The sequence below is a fragment of the Lepeophtheirus salmonis genome, chromosome 4, assembly GCF_016086655.4.
Source record: "Lepeophtheirus salmonis chromosome 4, UVic_Lsal_1.4, whole genome shotgun sequence".
Lineage (NCBI taxonomy): Eukaryota > Metazoa > Arthropoda > Copepoda > Siphonostomatoida > Caligidae > Lepeophtheirus > Lepeophtheirus salmonis.
In genome coordinates this window covers 40,766,095-40,788,350 of record NC_052134.2, presented here as the reverse complement: position 1 = coordinate 40,788,350, position 22,256 = coordinate 40,766,095, and the positions used below count along the sequence as shown (strand labels likewise).

The 22,256-nt window shown below is 31.1% G+C and overlaps 2 protein-coding genes and 1 non-coding gene across 7 annotated transcripts in view; all 3 read left to right on the top strand.

The window, feature by feature from the left end:
- Positions 1–667: 667 nt before the first annotated feature.
- On the top strand, positions 668–1,249 carry LOC139905257 (SCAN domain-containing protein 3-like). Its single transcript, XM_071888056.1, has one exon. The coding sequence runs from the start codon at positions 668–670 to the stop codon at positions 1,247–1,249; it is 582 nt and encodes a 193-aa protein (XP_071744157.1).
- A 1,815-nt stretch (positions 1,250–3,064) lies between these two features.
- On the top strand, positions 3,065–10,206 carry LOC121115939 (uncharacterized). The gene is made up of 5 exons (XR_011779832.1): positions 3,065–4,157; positions 4,253–4,408; positions 4,493–4,731; positions 4,784–9,434; positions 10,192–10,206. It is a non-coding gene; the product is annotated as an uncharacterized protein (transcript).
- Positions 10,207–17,114: 6,908 nt separating this feature from the next.
- LOC121115937 (uncharacterized) overlaps positions 17,115–22,256 on the top strand; it is a 106,833-nt gene continuing 101,691 nt past the window's right edge. For 2 of the 5 annotated variants that reach the window (XM_040710125.2, XM_040710124.2), the window contains exons 1-2: positions 17,123–17,268; positions 17,358–17,459. The gene's annotated coding sequence lies outside the window, so the exon portion shown is untranslated. Of the gene's footprint in view, positions 17,460–22,256 lie in introns of all 5 variants that reach the window. The other 3 variants (XM_040710122.2, XM_040710123.2, XM_071887919.1) reach the window with 3 other exon arrangements.

The window sequence follows — 22,256 nt, the reverse complement described above, 5'->3', positions numbered from 1 at the left end:
AGGTATTGATTGGGCTAATAGATTTCTCTACGTAATATTTATTTAATTGCTACATAATTTTGCTCTGCAGTGACGTCATCACTACGATAACATACTACATACAAAGTGTAAAACATTCCAGGAAACATCCTTATCAGAGTTTTTGTATTATTACAGATATACCAACATAACTTGGCAAATATGTAAATTCAATTATAACTATGAATTGTCTACTTTATTAATAAATTAATAATTTTATTTATTTCAGTAAGAAACCATATGCATAAAATGAGTAGTGCAAGTCAAAAAAAAGGTCGTCAATATTCCAAAGAATATTTTAAAATCTTGACTAATTCCTGCTATACCTGATGAACGGTCACCTTTCTGCCTCTTATGCCAACAATGTTTGACCAACGAATCAATGAAACCAAGTCGTCTTGAGTTGCATTTGAAGGCAAAACATAGTGATTATGAAAATTCAGATTTAAATTACTGAAGTCTTTAAAGGAGAAGTTTACAAAAAGGTCGACAATAAAGTACCTGTTTACTAAACAAACTGTTAGCGTCGGCCGTACTCTTGAGGCTAGTTATGAGAAATCTTTACTCATTGCTAAATGTGGAAAAAATCATACTATACCTAGAAGAGGATTGAATAAAACCATCAATATCAGTATTTCTCGAATCAACCATGGAAAAAGATGACAACGTTGTTAAAGCCATGCCACTCAGTAACAATACTGTTACTGGAAGAACAGATGAAATGGCCCAAGATATTGAAACACAACTTGTCAAAAAGTTAAAATCTAGAAATTTCTCACTACAAATGGATGAATCTACCCTGAGAGACAGTGAAGTTGTATTGTTAGCATATGCAAGTTATATTGATAAAGGCGAATTTGCTGAAGAAATGCTATTCTGCAAATCATTAGAAACCATCACTTTTGCTCCTGTTATATATGGTAAACTAACTAATTACTTACACGTCAATAATATACCTATGGAAAACATAATATCTTGTGCAGCAGATGGTGCTCCTGTTATTATGGGCAAGAAAAAAGGTTGCCTTAAATTGATGAAAGATGAGAATCCAGAAATGATTCTTGTGCATTGTGTTATTGATAGAGAGAACTTAGTGGGCAAAAAAATTACTCCTCTTCTTAATGAGGTACTAGGCTCAGTTATAAAATGTATTAATTCTATCAAAGCTAATACAAAATGTGAGCGTCTATTCAAGCAATTTTGTGAAAATGAAAATGCAGAGACTATGTGAGAAAGGGGGCTTTCAAAGGGGAATTACTTGAAAAGATTCATCGTTTTATATGATATTCTCAGTGTGTTTTTAAGTGACAAGCCTGTAATGCTAACCGTTGAAGGTAAATCATTTTTTGAGTTATTTGACAGATATTTTTGAGAAATTGAATATGTTGAATCAAATCAAGGATCAAATAAAACTCATGTGAATACAAAGATATTTGGTTTTGTTACATTTATTGAAGTATATCAAGAAAACATTTCTCACAAATTGTTTGACCAGTTTCATTGGCTAAAAAAATGTGAAATTCCAACATGGGTGATGCAGCCAATGATAGTGAATATATCTGATGTCTCGATACAGTACCAAGAAGAACTCTCGGAAAATGCAGAATGACGAGTCAGTTAAAACTTTATTTAATATAAAAGGAGAGATAACATGGCTTTGTTATGAGACAGAGACCAAATACTCATATTCAACCAACTTTGCAAGAAAAATTGTTGTTACCCTTTCCATGTTCATAATTAGCTGAATGTGGCTTTAGTGTTGTCAATGATTGGCTATTGAAAAAAAGAAATCAACTGGATATTACTAAACGAGGAGGTTTGAGAATTAAGTTGACTAAATGGGAGCTTGATATAAAATCTCTCTGTCGTAGACATGATGCACAAGGATCTCACTAACCTACATCTTTAGGTGGGCTCAATTTTTATTTTTTATTAGTTCAATGATTAAAATGATCAAAGTATTACAGAATAAATTTCTGTCCAATATTTCTACTTCTGATTTCAGTTCTTTATTATATGTTTGGAATCTTTATTTATTTAACTGTTCTATCGTTTTATATTTTTCTCTTCATGGATGCTTCTTTAGAGATAAGTTAATGGTTTTTTAAGCCTCTCTACCGTGAATAACAGTTAATTTTTAAACACTGTAAATCAAATATCCCGGGGTATCAACATATCAGAAATGCATTGGTGGGGCATGAGTTAAGATCGGTTGGGAACCACTGGTCTACAGGATGTAAAAACTGCTTTCACAACAACTTGTAACTTTTCCTGCCCTCTGTGTCTCCTCAGGAATTTTAGAAGTTATTTTACCGGCTTAGATAAGAAAAGGGGTTTTTAACATTAGTGTCAAAAAGATTGAATTAATCTTCTGTGCTAAAGGAAGTTTCTCAGTCCGGTGATTGGGACAAAAAAAAATAGAATGCCGATTACTGTATCTTAGTAATAAACGCTTACGGCCCGAACGATAAATCGTTAACTTTCTTTCAGTCAATCATTAATAGTCAAATAAATGATGACATTCGTTTACTATTTGTTGACAACTTGAACGTAGATCTGGACAAGGAGGAGGGATACCACCCAAATAAGTCCATTCTAAATAAACTTATCTGGCAAGCTAACATAGTAGATGTTATAAAAGTCATATCTTCCGAGGAAACCGTTTCCTAGAGGAGGGGCTACATTCTTCAAGAATTGATCATGGTTTCGTCTCTCCATCATTTTTGTCAAGAATTAAGACTGCCAAGTATTGTCCGGAACCTAGTTCCAATCATAAAATAATTGAAATTGATTTTACAGCCTTTTGGGAACTCAAAGTTTCAAGATACCTAAATGAATTCTTGAAGAAGAAGGGTTTCAAGGGACCATGAAAACTAGAATAGTCGACTCCTTTGATTCAAATGTTTCTGCCAAGCAAGCTACTACAAAGTTTTATAGGAACATTAGATTATCATCATGTAGATATGTTAGAGACACAAGGGCTGCAGTAATGCAGTTTCAAAAAGATGTGGATTATATTTTAGATAATACATACCAAAAATGCAACTAGTAACTGCTTATTCAATTCAAATATAATAAATGTTCATTTTTGAACAAATGAAATATACATAAAAACTTTTTACTAGTGATGTCGATCTAAATTAACCATAAATTATTTTTTGTGCTGATATTTTTATAACTGATTTGATTTATTTAGGTAAAGCACAAAAGTTTTTCCATTTCTTCCATATTATAAAATAAACACAATTGATAAGCTCAATTGTATAAACCATAGAAGATAAATAAAGATTTGTATGAAATTAAAAGGATTTAAGTGTTTAAATCTGTGTAACTAGAGGACGAGCCCGAAAAATTTCACAAAAATGTATTTAAACGGTAAAGATTTATCCTACTAATATCAAACTTTGCTTTATTTATTATTTCCATTTTCACAACAAAATTTACTTAAACATACGAGAGGCTAAAATATAATGACAAAATCAAAATTTAAAATGGTCAGGTACTTGATGCATAAATATTCCGCTCATATTTGTTATTTAGGAATAGAAAACTAAAATAATATCAAAAAATTTAAATTTTCCAGAGTCGAGTTTTTTTTTTTTTTTTTTTTGAAATGCTTAAAAGTTAACATTTATAACATCAAATAAATAAGAAATTGACACGTCACTCATTTGAAAATGACTAAATATTTGAGTTTCATGATTTCAAATGATGTTGTAAAAAAATTCTAAGACCTGCCTCTAAGGATGATGTTGAACATAGAAAATTTTACAAAAATCAACAACATCAATTCAAAAATGTATTTCTAGAAGGTCTGATTACTTTGCCTGTACCCTAATAACTCATGAGTATAACAATATTCATGTTAAAGTAAAAAAATTGTCATTCAATGTCAATCACTTTGTTTTCATATCCCACTTACAATGGATTAATAAACATTTGACTCATTTCACGTTTTCTAAAAAAATTATTATGGATCAATGTATAAAAATACATTATTAACTTTTTATTTAGTGTAATAGAGATGTTATTCGAGCAAAGACCTTTTTTAGTCTTTTGGACATTAATAAATTCTATCTTTTTTCAAGTTGAAGTATGTTACTCAGAAAATTCTCAAGAAATCCAGACAACAAATGAAGGTAAATACATAATATTTTTTATTATAACCTGTTGTAAAAGTCAGTATAAAATGGTATATTATGTTTCAGTTATATTATTTATATAATTTTTTTAGACCCATGTAAAACAATAAAAGGGGTAAAATGCCGTTTTCCAGCCATTTATGGCAAAACTTACTACAGTTGTATCAGTTCAATAGACGAATCAAAAACTTGGTGCTACACAGATATAGAGGAGAATTGGGATTTTTGTGACCAAACAACTTGTTTTGGTATGTAAATTGTGTAATTACTTACAATAAATGAAGTCATCTAAACAAGCCAAATACATAAACATTTGTTGTGCAAACTTTTAGCTTGTGGACGAAATACACAAAATAGACCGTGTGATGATGGATATGTAGGAACAAAAATAAAAGACGATATTATCATACCCTGGTTTGCAATATTAGTCTATAGTTATACATATAAATATAGCGTAAAAAAACCTATTTATGTAAGATGTGGAGCTACTATTTTAAACCAAAACTGGCTAATTTCATCTGTAGCTTGTTTTTTTCAAAATGGAAGAAAAGCTGCCTTCGGGGAGATGGAGGTAAGCAACTAGAATAGGTACTTGTTATATTTAATTCTCTATTTTACGAAAGGCCATTATGGGAACTTATGTTGTCGACAAAATAGGAATTCCCACAATAACAACTAAAATTAAGGATGTTGTGACCATAGAAGAAAGTATTTCCCTCTATAAATTAGAGAAGCCTATTCAACACTACACAAGTTTCATGTCTCCAGTGTGTCTTCCGAGCTCCAATTTCTTTGAAAAAAAAATGGCAACTTGTAATTATAATAAAAATTTAAACTCCTTGTTAGTGAACTGGGATTTTCTATACGCCAAATTATATATTTTAAAGTATTCTCCCAAAAAAATTAGTCAGAATAAATACAATTTTTGTTATTGTTGTGATTCACAGCAACAAAAAAATATATTTTCTAGATAGAGCAATAGCACAAGTTTTGACAATTTTTCATCCGTGTTTGATGAATATAATTAATCTGAGATTTGTTTCTAATTAAGTTTCTAATCTAAATTATAAAATTTGTCAACATCCTTGTATACTTCGAAATATCCCTCAAATCTCAAATATTAGCAAATCATGAGATATATAAATATATACTCAAAACTGTACTTTTAAAAAGTATCATTACTTTTCTGTACCCTGTACTTGTAAGATATTTTCGCATTTTTAAACTAAAAAATTTTTTTTTTTTAAATGTTGAAAAAGGAGTCTGAATCTGTATATGTACTCAATAATCAATATATGAGGGTGGTCCGAAAAGTGTCCGACTTAACAAAGATAGACGGGTTTTTTTTCTTCACATACTCTCCTTGTAACTTTATATACTTTTCCCAGCGATGTTCCAATCTCTGTAACCCGTCTAAATAGTACTCGCCCTTTTATCTCTACAAAATAATTGTTCACAGGACATTTTTTGTTTTTGACTCAATTACTACGAGCTAGATTCAGTTAAACGCATCAAATTTTAACACAACAAGTCTTTATAAATCTAAGTTATCTTCTAATCACTCAAACACTATTATATAAGAATTACAAGTTTAAAATGGCTGGAACTTTAGTTAGTAACTATCAACAGTTGCTAAAGAAATATGACTAGTTTTTATTTAAAAGTGCTGCCATCTTCACACTTTTCAGATCACCCTTGTAGTATATGTAGAACCCAAAAACAATACTTATAATTTTCATGTTACTTGACATAAAAGCAAATATAAATTAAAGCTTGACATCAACAAAAAATGATTAGATTCGGCGAATATTGAATTATTATTTATTAAAATATACCAAAACTCGATAGATATTTAGGTAAACCAAATAAATTTTGCAGGAAGCGTGGTGGAGCAGCTATATTTAAAAGTTCATTAACCTCTCTCACTTTTTATTGATAACTTGATGATCTGCATAATTTTTGACAATAAGAGATGATTTTTGTTTAGTCACCAAAAATTTCCTTAAATTTCCAGACCTAAATCAAACAAACGTCTTCATATGTATCTTATATAAATATGAATTCACTGTTCCAAAATAATTAGGGAAAAAACTATAGGATTCTACAATAGTTGACAGATGAAGGATCTTAACTGTTAAGAAATAAATCATATAATGGCAGAAGTTGGAATGATGGAACTTTTGTGGCATTAATAGTATAGGATATTCAAGTGTAAATTGAAGAGAAAAAAAATTAACAAAATTATATTCTGTAAAATATTATCTTTTTTTTTCTACGTAATAATCCACATCAATCCAGTACTTCAATATACACAGAATAAATTTATTAAAAAATGTTAACAACTAAATATTGAAAATTTTAACAAATATGCAGTCTGATATTAATTAAAAATATTTTTGCTAAGAAATATAGTTTTTCTAACTTAAGCTTTTTGACTGAAAGATTTTTCTTTTTATTGGCTGTTATTTTATAAAAATTATTAGATCTATCAGAGAATTATACATTTTCTTAAACTCCCAATTTTAATGAAAGATTTTCTTTATTAAACAATAAACACCTATAAACATAAATTACTTGACCACTTTAAGAAAATGTCAATAGTACAAAAAAGCCTCCAAGCTAAAGTGAGGGCTATTCTTAATTTGATCTTTTCGCAAATATTGTATCAAAAGCTAAAATATTGATAGGGATTTGAATCAAAAATCTAAGTTACATAAATATTACTTATGATGTGTTTTTTTTATTTAATGATGTTGATTTAATTAACTGAAAAAATATTGATTCAGCTAAGCATTTTTATTAGAAAATCAACTAATAATTTGAGTCAAAAATATAATTGACAACTAAGGTGGAGACAATTCGAATCAATAATTTCTCCAGTTGACACAATAATAATTGGTAGTTACCTTAAAAAACGGATTTTTGTTATTATCGTTATAGAAGTATTAATTTGCGTAATAATAATAAATGAAAATAAATTTCATGGTTCAATTCAAGATCTTAGGTATACATATATATATGTATATGTATTTTTTGGTACTTTTGTTTTCAAAAAACGATCATTAATCTTTTACTAAAGACAGTAAATCAATCAACAAATTTAATATTTTTTTTATCTTAAATGCGCATATCCTTTTTTAAGTAAAGTAAACTAAAATTTAGGTAAAGTTATGGCTATTATGGAATGTCAAATTTATTTGGGTGATTCTATGTTTTTTAGATAAATTTATGCTTAAAAATTTATTACAGGAAAAAAATCACACAAATTAAAGTTCCAGAAACACTTGGATAGAATTTTTTTATTTTCAAAGGTGGGCAACTATCCTCATCAGACGAAATAACATCAACTCCATCATTACATTTTTGTTATTGTTAAACTTTTCTCTCCACCATTGTCATCCAAAGGAACCACCTCTGCAATTGAAGGTGTTTCCTTCTGGCCAATTGTATTGAATTTTATATTCCTTTTTTCTATTTTTTTCTCTCTCTGAGATATAACCTTCAATGTTCTTTCATAATCAAGGACTCGTACCCCATTTTGACTACAATAATGTTTTATATGGCAAAAAAAAATTTGGCCTTGCATTTTACTTCCTGCAAACTTTAACCTGACTAGAGTTCCTCAAAGTGGTATAATTTGGGGAAGTGAAGAAGGATCAGCTACCATTTCCACTATATAATCACTATCCCTCCAAATACTCTTGTACTGAGTTAATAATTCCTCAGCTCTCTTATCCTCAGAATTCTTCTTCGAATAGTTGTTACTATTTCTCCAAATTGTTTTAACTAATCTACAATTTTATGTTCTTCAACACACTTAAACGTATTTACCAACGTAATACGTAAGTTTTTCCCCTATTAACGAATAACTTATCAATGCCTTTTAATTTTAAAGACACCTCTTTGTTCACTTTTTTTTTTTTTTTTAATTATCTAAATTAGGTTACCTAAAACGTTCTATCCCTAATGTGGGATCAAAAGGCCAATATAAGTTAAATAGTATTAATATGGTTCTAGATCAATACAATATTTGGTGTTCCTCAAAAATTGTGTTATATCCTTCACACGTTCAAGTCTCATTTCTCAACTCCCTTCTACTCTCTTTCCTCGGATTTACTTGTATATTCGAATTAAGATATTGTATCTTAAAAAATGCTGTTTCTTTTTTTACATTAAAATTGTATTTTTTAAAGATTTTATAACCACATATTTGAAATAACCATGTATAAATAATTAACTAATTTACTTGTGATTTTTTTTTTTTTTCATTTTCCAAAATTGACTCAAACCTAAAAAACAAAGCTTTATATTGAAGAAAGTAAAGACCACATCATCTCCAAAAATTGAATTGGCCAAAGTTGCGAACTATTATCAATCTTTCTTTCTATAAAATTTAGAATCAACTCTTTTTTTTAAATTGATGTAAATAGATCAAAAGAATTCAAATATCTTCAACCATCAAACCCCAAATGTAGTAGGAGCATCTATTTTTGAATTTTTCCTTTCCACTCTCACCTTATTAATATTTTTACCCCTAATGATAAATTTAATTCAAGACAATATGTGAAATAACTTTTAATTTTCCATTTTGTAGTCGCCTATTTGTTATTGTTCAAACATGTTCTCAGACATATCTAAATTCATTCTCTCGATGTAAAGGGTGAGGACGCGCAAATTAGAATTCTATTCGAGGATGTTTAGCCTCATTTCTATAAGTCTGACAATTTTTTACTTGACACCATTCGAAAGAACTGACAAAAAGCTAAAATTTGATGTTTCGTTTTGTTCTTGTGCTATTAAAAATGTCAGAGCAACCAGAAAAACAGGAGAGGGTGTGCGATTTACTCCACGTACAACTCGATCTCTTACAAGAAAATCTTCACAGTGGACAGTGTTTTGAACGGGAGAAATTATCACTTCTTAAGTGAATCAAGAGCAACGGTAGAGGGAGCCTTCAGGACTGTCGGAATCTGGATCCCTCACATATCCAATCATGCATAGGATCAAGAATATTAATTATTCATGCACATAGTTTTCCCGCCAACAAAAGAGCAGGGTTTTCTATTGTTCTTCTTACAGGTGGATTTTTCCCTCCTCACTTCACGTGGAGGTTTTTTCCCTTTGTTTCCCCTACCTCACGTAGGAGGGGTTTTTACATACATACTTTTGAAGGGGAAACTGCGTTTCCCCTTATTATTATGTTGAGCACTTGAAATATACATCTTCAACTATACACACGTCCGTTGTTAATATTCCGCGTTATATGTTACATTAGTAAGTTATTACAGTCCACTTATTAGCAATCCTTGAGGTATTTGAGAGAGGCCTAAAATCCTCACATGGTCCTTCGAGCAACTTTGAACCATATTTATAAAGCTTCTCAGGTAACTCAAGGAATGTTTTCTTATATTATTTTTATAATTGTGTGGTCCTTTGAGAAAACTAATTGGAAAATCTTGTGGAGGCTTCGTGCTGTTTTACGAAACACACGCAGTTTTGGCTCATCTCATAGGTAAATCCTGGCTGTGAGATCCTTCTCCTAAAGATTTCTCACTTAAAAATAGTGAAACACACCTATAATCTTTTGAGAATACTCATTGGAAAATCTTGTGGAGGCTTCGTGTTGTTTTACGAAAAGCACGCGGTTTCGGCTCACCTCATAGGTAAATCCTGGCTGTGAGATCCTTCTCCTAAAGAATTATTTCTTAAAAATAGTGAGACACACATACACTCCTTTGAGAAAACTCATTAGACGAATTTGTGGAGGCTTCGTGCTGTTTTACGAAACACACGCAGTTTGGGCTCACCTCATAGGTATATCCTGGCTGTGAGATCCTTCTCCTAAAAGAATTCTTACAATAAAATAGCAAGTTACATTTATTGATTATTCCTGATAAGATCTCCATACTCCTAGTGCAAATAAAAAGCACTGAAACCTCAAGCTTGGCGGATATAGGAATAAAATAAAATTGATAATTGTGAACAATTACTGATCTTGAACATTAATTAATAAAATATTTAATTTCTTTAGTAAAAGTATGGAGGAAGACAATATCCATTCAACTCCTATCATGAAGAAAATTATCAATAATCCGAAATTACCGGAAGAGGAAATTGTGATCCTTAAAGAACTCGAATCCCTTCACTCATTGTGTAAAGATCATTTCTTGGAAAATGATCCACAAGAAGAAGAAGAGATAAGAGAGGCCTAAATCAAAGTAGAAATTGCCCTGGCCAAGACTAAGATAGCTCAGCGATGGCGTACAGAGAAAATCTTCACTCAAGATTTACAAATGGGGAGACAATTTGTTCTTCAGTTACAACGTACTCTGAAGAAACTCCTCTTAAAGAATAATGAAGACGTCAGCGCTGAAGTCGAAGCTAGATTGACTAACGAGCTAATCTCTAAATGGGAGTTTTTCTCTTTCAAGAAAATTAGAAACTTCGTTCCTGGAAGCGACAATTCAGTGGTATAACCCATTAGAAGATCCGTTATCTCAAAATTATTTTGAATTCAATGAAGAAATTGACTCATTAATTTCCAAAATTGAGTTTGAAATTCCAAAAAAGGCCAGGAATTGAAAACAAATTACAACAAAAATCAATAGAAGAAAGTGCAAATTCTACTGCAACATTTATCCCTCCTAAAAAGAGCATTGTGCAGTTCAATGTACGAAGCTTAATCAATAAGTTCAAAGGAGATCCTGAAGACGAAAATGTCCTTCTCCAATTCTCCAATTGGAAAACTGCTTAGGAAAATCTTGTTATAGATATAAAAGAAATGCCGGGTTTCACGGAAGCCATACTATTCCAGAAATTAAAGGAATGTCTAGAAGAACCAGCACTGTCATTAGTGTCTGTGTTTGCATCTTGCTCTCTTGCCTCACGGAATCGTATGAGGACCCAATAAAACTGGCAAACCCATACCTTTTAAAAGCAACAGATCCTAGTCAAGATGAAGCTACAATGGCCGATTCTATCTTAAAATCTTCCCAAGCCTTACAAGTATTAAAAGACGACCTCATAAATCAAAAAATCGATATGTATGAATTCGCGCTTATGCATGTGTTCTTAGGGGTCATGCCCCCTAAAATGAAGGCAGATTGGGAAGGTCATAAATACAAGTGTAAACAAGATTACCTCCATGAATTCGAAAGAAAGAATAAGTCTGAGGGTGGGTGATGAGAGGAGCAACGGGTAGAGAATCAATATCAAAAATAAATATAAAGTATTCTCACGACTCAGATCTTAATAATTATGAAATAGATTCAATTCATTTGAATAATGATGAATGTTTCGATGTTAATAAATTTTGGTTAGGAGAAAATGTGGGAATAAGTGCACATGAACCTGACGATAAGTCAATGTCAGCTATGGAGTTCCAAGCAGAGGAACACATGCGAGACACAGCTATATATAGCGAAATTCAAAAGTGTTGGTACGTCGAACTGCCATGGAGAAACAAAGATCCAAAAGGCAGAGAAATGACGAATAACTTCAACAGAGCATATGCTATGTGGAAAGAGGTTCTAACTACAGTTAAAAAAAGAACATCTTCCCTTAGTAGATGAAGCTTATAAAGATTTTATTATAAATGGATATGCAGAGAAAACTCCTAAGGAATCTCTGCAAAATACAAATCATCCAACCTATGTGCTTAGTAGTCGTCCGGTGCTTAAACTTGATAGGGCTACAACAAAGTGTAGAATTGTAATTAATACATCAATGCCTGATCAGAAAAATAAAAAACGAACCCTAAATAAACTATTATTATCAGGACGTAACATGCTACCTCAAATCACTGAGTTAATACTACATTCAAAATTGTATAAGTATATTGCTACGATAGAAATAACTAAAATGTTTTTATCTATACGATTAAAGAATAAATCAGACATGGATATGTTAAGATTTATCTGGAGTGACTCAAATAAATCTCCTTCTCAAATGTTTCGATTTACAGGAATCCCATTTGGATGTGTATCCAGTCCATTTATCGCAAGCTATTGTCTTCAAGAAACAGCTAAGAAATGGATTAAAAAATATCTAAAAGCTGTAAACATAATATTAACACAAACATACATGGACGACATCCTCATTGGGGCTGATTCGGAGCAAGAGGTAATTGACATAATACAAGAAATCCTCTTAATTATTGATAGTGGAAGATTCAAAGGCCATAAAATTACAGCCAATACTATAAATATATTAAATGCTATTGATAAAGAATAAGTAGACTCATCAGAGGTCGTACCCATATTAGGTCTTAAACTTGATCAAAGAACAAATGAATATAAATTTGATCTAGATATCAAATTCAAACAATTTGATCGCAATACAACAAAGATTACTCGTAGAGACATAGTATCTCTAGCGAGTCAAGTATTCGATACTCAAGGTTATGTTTCACCTTTCATTATGAAATTTAAACAAACAATATCGATGCAATGGCTCAATAAGACCACTTGGGATGAGAACCTATTAACAAAGACAATAAAAAATGATGACGGGAAACTCATCCCAGATCCAGTCGCTCAAGAAGCTGTACAGCTCTTTAAAGATTAGATCGAACAAATACCAAAACTCAAAGAGCTCATGTTCCCAAGATGGACGGGGGGGGGGGGGTACAATAAAGTTTATTGACATATTCGGAGATGCAAGTAAAAAAGGGATGGGAGTTGCAGCTTATATAGTATCGAAGTCTGTTATAAATACTTTGACATCCCAACTAGCATTCTCTAAGACATCCATAATGCCCAAAAATCTGCGAAAAGGTGTAAAAATTGAAGATGCACTAACTATTGCAAGGACAGAGTTAATAGCACTATTAATGACTGTTAGAGTCGGTCTTTATTTCCTAAATACTTATAAAGGAACAATCACAAGTAAAAATGTCTTTTATTTTACTGATTCTTTATTAAACCTCCAACGAATACAGAGAGGTAAGGGCCATTGTAAAGTGTGGGAAGAACGACGCGTTATAGAAATTCTTGACAATGTTCAGGAGTCGTCGGTTCGCTTTTGTCCTGGAATTTTAAATCCAGCAGACTTACCTAGTAGAGGTCTCTCTCTAGATGAGCTTAAGGAAAAGGAAAGTCTTTGGTTAAAAGGACCAAACTTCCTCCCTCAATCAATTGAAAAGTGGCCTCAACAACCCTTGTCAGGTCCCTATGAAAAAGATAATAACATTATTCAAGAACATGAAATAGACATAGATATATATTTCAGTCAAATAACTGCAGCAAAGATCTGTGAAGTCGAAATGACGAGAGCAGAAATATATTCAACTAAAGTTAAGGCTGAAATACAAACAGAAGAAAAATTACAGTTCTTAGACAGATTAATATCAGATTCCAATAATTGGAATAAAATTATCAATACATTAATTAGAATCAAGCGGTTAACTTTCAAGATGAAAGAACCGAAATGGGTAAGAGTTCAAAAGCCAAATTCAAAAAATTTCATACCAGTGTAAGAAGTTGAATGGGCGGAACTTACCTTAATCAAAAGAGCTCAAGAAAAACATTTAAATAAAGAAATATATATTCTCAAAAAGGGAAGACTTGACAGTAAAAATAAATTGCCTAAGAATTCATCTCTAAGACATTTACCAGTATTCTGGGATGAGCAAGAAGAGGTGATAAGGCTGGAAAGTCGTCTCCATTGGGCTTCTTCCTTATCTCATGAATTCAAAAACCCAATTATAATTCCAAAAAGTCTGATTGCAGAAAGGAAAATATTATACCTACATCAATCCAGACTTAATTTAAGTCAAAAACAAACATTTAATTTGTTATGGCAGAAATATTGGGTAATAGGTAATTTAGCCTATGTTAAATCAGTTGTGAGGTCTTGGAAAACACCGCGATGTAGATATCTTAAATACAGGTAACCTGAAATGGATCCGCTCCCAACTATTAGAATAGATAATCCAATGCCATGGACTAATGTGGGAGTCGACTACTTAGGTCCTCTAAATTGTCTACATGACTGTATTAATGAGGCGTCAAGGAAAGAGTCATTTAAAAAGACAGATAGGATGATTGTCATATTCAAAAGACAATTTAGAATTGCTGCTCAAAAAAGCAAATTAACTATGCGGCAAATTGAAACGCTAATCATAGAACTTACAAGCATAATCAATGATAGACCATTGGGATCAATAAATCAAGATCCCTCGGCATCGTCAGCAATAACTCCAAATTTACTAATTTACGGTCGTCAAAAAGGACAAATAATAACTCCAAAAGAATAAGTCTTGTCAACGTTACCATATGGAGACATGTGGTTATCGAGGAAAAAAATTCCTTAAAACGTTTTGGACAATGTGGAGGCAACAATATCTGAACGAGCTTAGTATTAACAAAAAGTGGTCTACACCTAATACTAATATCCTAAATAAAGGAGATGTAGTAATTTTGAAACCAGACACGTTTGAAAAGAACGTATGGAAACTGGCAAGAATTACACAAATAAATAAGAATAAAGACAATGTCGTCACTTCAGTAACATTGAGCTTGCCAAACGGCCAGAAAATATTAAGGTCTATTAGACAAATTGCATTATTAGAGGCAAGTGTGGCTGAAAGAGAGATGATGAAATCTGAATCAACAGATCAATGTGGATATGCTGGAAGTCAGGATCAGACGTTGAAAGTCCCTGTCTTGGGTGTACAATCAGGACAGGTGTGCCGATCTCCTGTGACAGAGATAAGTTCGAGGAAGAGGAAGTTGTCCCTGGGAAAGCAGCTACCATGTCTGTGGAACCAGTTCCTGTTAATTCGGATGATTGTCCAAATAGAGATGCTTTTGAGGCTCATCCATATGAATTAAGGAAGAGAAGACGACGTATAGGAAGTTACAAAAATATGAAAAAAGACGATCTATAAAGCATCTCAAACCCATGCATGGTAATAAAATAAATACCAATAAAGTAAAGTCAGAAATATTAACATGGTAAAACTGTCGTGGGGGCGGATAGCCTTATAACCTATCTTTCCGTACCAAATCCGAGTTACGAGTACTGAAAAAAAAAAAAAAAAATGTGAAGGGAAAGTAACTTAGACATCCTGGCAAGAAAATAATCATTTAGCCGTTACAAGTATATCTAAAACATCGCCAGGACATAGTTTGACAATATCAATAAATCATATTGTTTCTCGAAGTCACACTTCACTCAACTAGTGAGGCTTCCTGGGAGGACTTGCATCCTTACAACCTGGGAGTCTGCCAATTCCGGTCGAAATTGAGTAGGATATGCAGGATTACCAGAGGCAGAAAATGTCGTATTCCTTCAGAAATGCCATTTTCGGGGGGTATGTCGGAATCTGGATCCCTCACATATCCAATCATGCATAAGATCAAGAATATTAATGATTCCTGCACATAGTTTTCCCGCCAACAAAAGAGAGGGTTTTTCTATTGTTCTTCTTATAGGTGGATTTTTCCCTCCTCACTTCGCGTGAAGGTTTTTTCCCTTTGTTTCCCCTACCTCACGTAGGAGGGGTTTTTACATACATACTTTTGAAGGGAAACTGCGCACTTGAAATATACATCTTCAACTATACACACGTCCGTTCTTATTATTCCGCGTTATATATTACTTTAGTAAGTTATTACAGTCCACTCATTAGCAATCCTTGAGGTATTTGAGAGAGGCCTAAAATCCTCAGAAGGACCAAACATTTAGCTCAGGTCATGATCCTCGCTGCCATGGCGTCTGACGGCAGCAAGATGGCTCCCTACTTCTTTAAGACCAACGAGAAAGTCAAGGCGGACATCTACTACAAGGGCATCAGTTATCATGTCATAATGTCATACTAGGATTGAAGAGCACGTTCCCCAGGGACAGCTATGTGTTTACAAACGTGGAAGAAGGTGCAGCATTTCTGAAGGGAGAACATATCTGCATTCTGGCCGGAAGACTTATTTCCTTAGTCCTTACTCGACATGAATCCCTTGGACTTTGCTGTTTGGTGTGTATTCGAGGGCACGATAAGCAAGACTTCTCTCTCGAATGTCGATGCCCTGAAGGCTGTGATCACGGAGGAGTGGAAAAACTTCTCCACGGACTCACAAGGCCAGTTGTGTATCTGTTTGGTCCTTATTGAAGCCATCATTCATAATGGAGGGGGGTATATTGAATAAAAAGTGTAAAAAATTCTTGAATTACCAACTTTTGCTTTAAAAGATAACTATAAAAATAGCACAAAATATAAATATATAGAATTTATACTTGTAATGTAATAAAGCTTAAACGTAATATTATTTTCTTGCCCAGTATAGTTTTGAAACTTCGGTGGGATCATGTTTTATTCTAGCATTCCACGAAGAGCGGTGTTTTACCACCATTAATCTGGTGTATGTTTAATATCATTTGCTAAAAATTAATTGCGAATGTTTATTTTTTAATTATTATTAAATAGTTTTATAGGCAAATTTGCATTGCTTAAAAAAAGGTGGGATTATTTTTTATACCAAGAGTCTTAGAAGGGGTAGGTGGTAAATTATAATTATTGAATTAGCTTCATTTTGTTATATTTATTAATAGATACTATTTTAGAGTCAAAAAACTATATAAGCAATTACAAATTATAAAAATGCTTGATATTTGCTGCTGTCCATGCACATACTTATTTTGTCCTTTAAATGCTTTACAAACTTCCAAACCTTTTCCACTATTTTAATATATATTATATTAAACATCGTATAAAATAATTTTTTTAATTAATTTTCATAGAAGAATTTGAAGGAACTTAAGTCTTAGAGTAACATAGGGAGAGAGTGTGTGTGTTTTTCTCTACAAATGAGGATGTAGAAACAACACTGGGTGTGTGTAGGCCAGCTTTTGAAGGCGGACGGAATGACGATGATGATATAACTTTGCTGTGAGTGAGGGAGAGAAAGAGAGGGAGAGAAAATGCAAAAATTTCCTTGCTATTTTTTCTTTTAGTAAAAGAGAGCTCGTAAAAGAAGCAGAAAAATGCATAAAAAAAAGAATATCATATAGAAGTATTCCCGTTAGTAGGGATCTGATCTTGCAACAAGTAGTTCAATTCTTCTTCTTCTCGACTATTACGAGAGGAAATTCCTTTTCCACAGAGTGAATGGTTTGTGTTTTTGTATGGCATGTCAGTTATGATGATAAGTGTTTATTACAATCTGCAGTTTTTGTGAGCTTGTCTTTGATTTTTTGCAGATTGAACAAACGTCAAGGAAAAGAAAAGCAAAGCACAGCAGACAGATCTATTGCAAAAAAATACTTTCATTTTTTATGTGTGTATAAAAGGATAAATAAAAGGTAGGTTGTTGTATTATGGTTTTTAAAATTCGCCAATAAAAAAAAATTATATTCTTGTCAACAGGATTTGAGATAATCTTTTAATTATTAAAAATAGAAAAATCAAATAATATGTTGTGACTTTACAAACTACCTACATTTTTCAGTTTTTTCTTTATTTTTGACATCATATTACGCATAGGTAACGCATCAAATAAAATATAAAGATTCAAGAATTTGTATTTTTTTTACTACAAAATACAAAGTTGCTTGTCATTTTTATTTTTTGTGGGTCAAATATTTTTGCATTTAATTTACCATTAATGGCGTTGAGCAATGTTTTTAGGGGAGATTAATACCTAAATAAAACAGTTATAGGAAAGTATTATCAAACAAACGATCCAAAACAAGGATTCTTTAGAGAAAGGCGAGGAGAATAAATTGCAAAATGTACTAAAAACGGTATATTTTAGATCAATTAGTCTGTGTAAAAACGAAACTCTTTCTAATAAAATCAAAATGTATTAAGGGTCTCCTTGACTTAATGAGGGTTTGATAACCCCACGCTGTATGGAATAAAATAATAAAATGTTTGAATATATATCCTAAATATAAAGTGAACAGAGATAAAATGTCGAATTTCATTTTTATGCTGGAATTTGAAATTTTTCATTTGCAAATATGACGTATAGTAATGACCCATTTTGTACTAATTCAAGTTTTTCAGATTTTGCTTTATATGTAGACTTTGGTTTCCTATTTTAAAACTATTATGGTAACAAAATATATTATTTACATTTGAAATAAATACAATCATATTTACATGTTTGTGCCCGATATATTCGGGGAATAAATTAATCGTCTAACTCGGAGGTATTTTTGTATTAAATCTATACTTTTTAAAGGGAGAGAAAAAACGCCATAACTCCTAAATTAAAAGGATAAATAACTTTATTTTATTTGTTATAATAATTAATTTATACCTCAAAATAAATGAAAGTAAATCAATGTTACTGCTTAAACATTTGGAAAAAAATATATTTTCATATTAAAATGATTAAGATCAATTATTCACAATATAAGTTAACGCCTTATATTCATATAGTCATTCTTAAGGGAATAATTTTTTTATCCTGGGGCAAACATGCTAAAAATATAGATCCTCCAAGATTTGTGTTGCTTTATCTGCAGATCGAATGATCCCACATTAAATAAAACTTCATATATGGAATTTGATTTTTTTAGCGATGAATAAGTTTATTTAAATATGACTTACTCCATGACTATAAAGACTATAAAAATACATATATTAATTCCAATGAAAAAAAAAAAAAATAGATTTGATACAGAAAAACATTAACGAATTACAGATTCGTGAGCAGAAGGTAAAGTTCTTACAACTGGACTTCGAAGTGGAACTTAATAGATTTTAAAAATAAAAAAATTTGTTGGCAAGCATTTTCGTTATAAAAGTACATCTTTGCTTATCATTTGTAATACTTCCTTGATTAACAATACTTTTTATCTCATTGTAATGGCAAATGTTTTAGTTCTACGTATTCCTTCAAAGTGACATATAATAATCGGAATCTACCAAAAAAGATATAATTGTAATTAATTTTTCAATTGGACGTTTTATATTAGATTATCTAATCCGGTAAATGCCTCATTTACCAAAAAAAAATAGCTCTGTTGATTAATTATGATGATTGGACTTATAAAATTTATGCATCGTCATCCCACAATATAATGTTACAGGTGCATGTATAGTAGACTATCTTATTTTAGTGCTAATATCCTCCTCCCCCCTCCACAAAGACTTATTTTGGTGGGTACAATAAAAAAAAGGACTTTGAGGAAAGTTTGAAGCCTCTCAAGCCTTTTTTTGCCGTGTTACATGCCATTTTAGATTTGAAAAATGGTATTTTTGAGTCAAAGTTGGTCATTTTTAGGCCTCAAATATGATGCCATGAGTAAAAAATTATACTTTTTCATATGTTTCAGTATTCTAATATTTTAAGGGCTCTAATAAGTTTTGCTCAATGATTTGTCACTCCTCTATTTTATCGAACAAGGAAATGTACGTTCTTTTTTTTTCTTTGTTTCAACCACTATCGATTCAACTCATGATCAATTTTAATATGTTCTGTTTGATAAAATAAGGAAACCCTGAATATAATAAGTACAATTTTTTTACTTATAACATCTTACTTGAGACAGCACAAGAGGCCTAAAAATGGCCAATTCTGACAAAAAAAGTATTCTTCTTTTTTAACTAAAATTGCTTGTGCCACTCCAAAAATGGCCTAAGAGGCTTGAAACTTTACAAAACTTTTTTCAGCGTCCCAAGCCGAAAGGATATTTGTGTTGGGGTACAAAAATATCATTCCGAAAACGGGACAGTCTAATGTACAGTGTTCATATATGACAGACAATCAAATCTCATTTTGAATATAATGGCTCTTTTTTTATGTGCATTGCTAAATAAACAAGTATTTTTGTTGACAATTGTAGCTACCTTTCCATTACAATATCAAATTCATAAAAGCTAATCTTAATCTGAAGCTCTGTAAATAACATTTATAACATGTGGGCCGTCAATATTGAAGCAAGGAAGGATATTTTATTTTTACGTTCTTCAATTATTTGTTGATCTTGGAAATTTTTTTAGTAGTTGATATGATTTGGATGAGTCACTACAAATTGTACATCTTGCAAAATACATTTTTATAAACTACCAGAAATATGCATTACATTAGAAAGACCATATCGTAACCAAGTAAATTAAAAATAAAGAGTTACAAGTATAGCAAACATTTTGGAGTATTTGGACTCATGTGAAAAAAATTTCCTCTTAGATCAAAAAGATACATTTCGTTTTGTCGCAAAAATGTTTTTTACACACTGAATAGAGGTTTTGATATGATTAATGTTTTTATAATTTATAGCATTTTCTATATACTTAGATATAATCAATCAATTACTTTCTTACGGACAAGTACCTATTTTCTTAACTTATTTTACATCTAATGGTAAAAAAGTATAAAATTTCAACAACTATGTATATAGCAAATTTGTTACTACTTAAAAATAAAAATTGAGCATTCCAAATATACACAGTCATTCATCAAATTAAAGGCATGACTTGATTAATTGGATGAGCAAATAAATTTATTCAGATAAAAATTTATTCCTTTACAGATCATTATTCTTTTTTCTAGAAGAATGTATTTAATATACATAATTTTGCTCATTTTTGGGGTATAAATTGCTCATAGTTTCTTTATGTATAACTATCTTGTACTGAAAATAGGAAAATGTTGTACGAAAAATTATTTTAAATAATGTGTTAAGGATGGATATGACTTAATTTCGATTGATTGCCTTGGAACTGGTTGTTGTTGACCTATAAATATAGACACATACGTGCCTCTGTATAAGGGATTTGTGTAATTAATAAAATAATTGCTCATAGGTACAATAGGAAAGATTTGTCCTTCATTTAATCTATCATTCTCGTTATCATAAAATTACTAATAGTTTTAATTATACTTGTTAATTAATTTGTTCCCTATCAAAAGGAGACGTGAGGAATTGATTATTAGTTGGGCTTCCAAGAGCCTTGCATTTTATGGACATATATAGAACACGTAGGTATATAACACAATAATAAATTTTAAATACTATATATCCAATGATATAACTATTCAGTTCGGTATTTCAGCTATGTAACACTTATAAATGTGTAACTTGTTAGGGTTTTCTAACTCTCCTTATAATTTTTAGCACTTTTTCAATTTCAATGTTCTGTGTGTCAGTGGGGTTTGAAAAATACGTAAATACTTCAAAAATAAATAAATTTTTTATTAAACTTAAAGTTAATTACACGAAATTGTAAATTTATTTACAAACCAGTTATTTAGATGAGTTTATTTTAAGGAAATATAAATAAGTTTTACTTCTTTTTAAATCTTTTTTGAGGGGAAAGGATTACAATTTCGGTTTTTATGAATATATACTTTTTTTTTGTTGTTTTTAAGTTGAAAGGTTTCATTTTACCTGTGAATGATTGAGCTTTTCATATTTATAAGTTTAATTTGGATTCTAAGAAACTTTTATTTAATAGAAATATTGATTTTTTTCTGGAATTGTAAAAATTAATCAGTAAAGTTGAATATGACAATACTAGAACTCCAATCTTTGCAAAAAAAAAAAAAAAACGTGTTTCCCTAGAAAAAAGAATAATAATGCAGTAATATTCATTATAACACTCTTCAATCTGTTTAGATTTAGTTAAAGTACAGTTACACTTTTATTAAAATATAATTAGAAATAACTGTTGATATCGACACACTAGAATACAATGGTAGTTTGTAGAATCTTTCATTTTCAAATTTTCAAGATTCAAACAGTTCAGTATATTTGTGTAAACAATTAGTCGGACTGTTGCTGTAGTTTGTGCTCTATCAATCCATATTTGTAGAAGCATTGACAATCCATTGGGTATATTCTTGTATGGCTCTTTTTAGAAAAACAAATCCATCATTTACGTGGCAAAATAAATAAAAATGTTAGTTCGTAAATCTGATAGTCTCAAATGGTAAAGATTCAAATAATCCATTATAAAATGTTGCAATTACCTCAAAGTTTGGTATAATACTGTATATTATCTCCCATCCATCCTTGTTACAGGGTTAGTGCTTCAACTTACACAAAATTTATACACTTTTAATGGTCTGCATATGTTAAGAGCAAATTAATTATAAAAATACTTAATGAATCTGACATGAATTTTTTCATGGATGTTTGTAGTAGCAC

Coding starts and splice junctions, on each gene's coding strand:
- LOC139905257 (XM_071888056.1), top strand. CDS start 668: ATGGAAAAAGATGACAACGTTGTTAAAGCCATGCCACTCAGTAACAAT.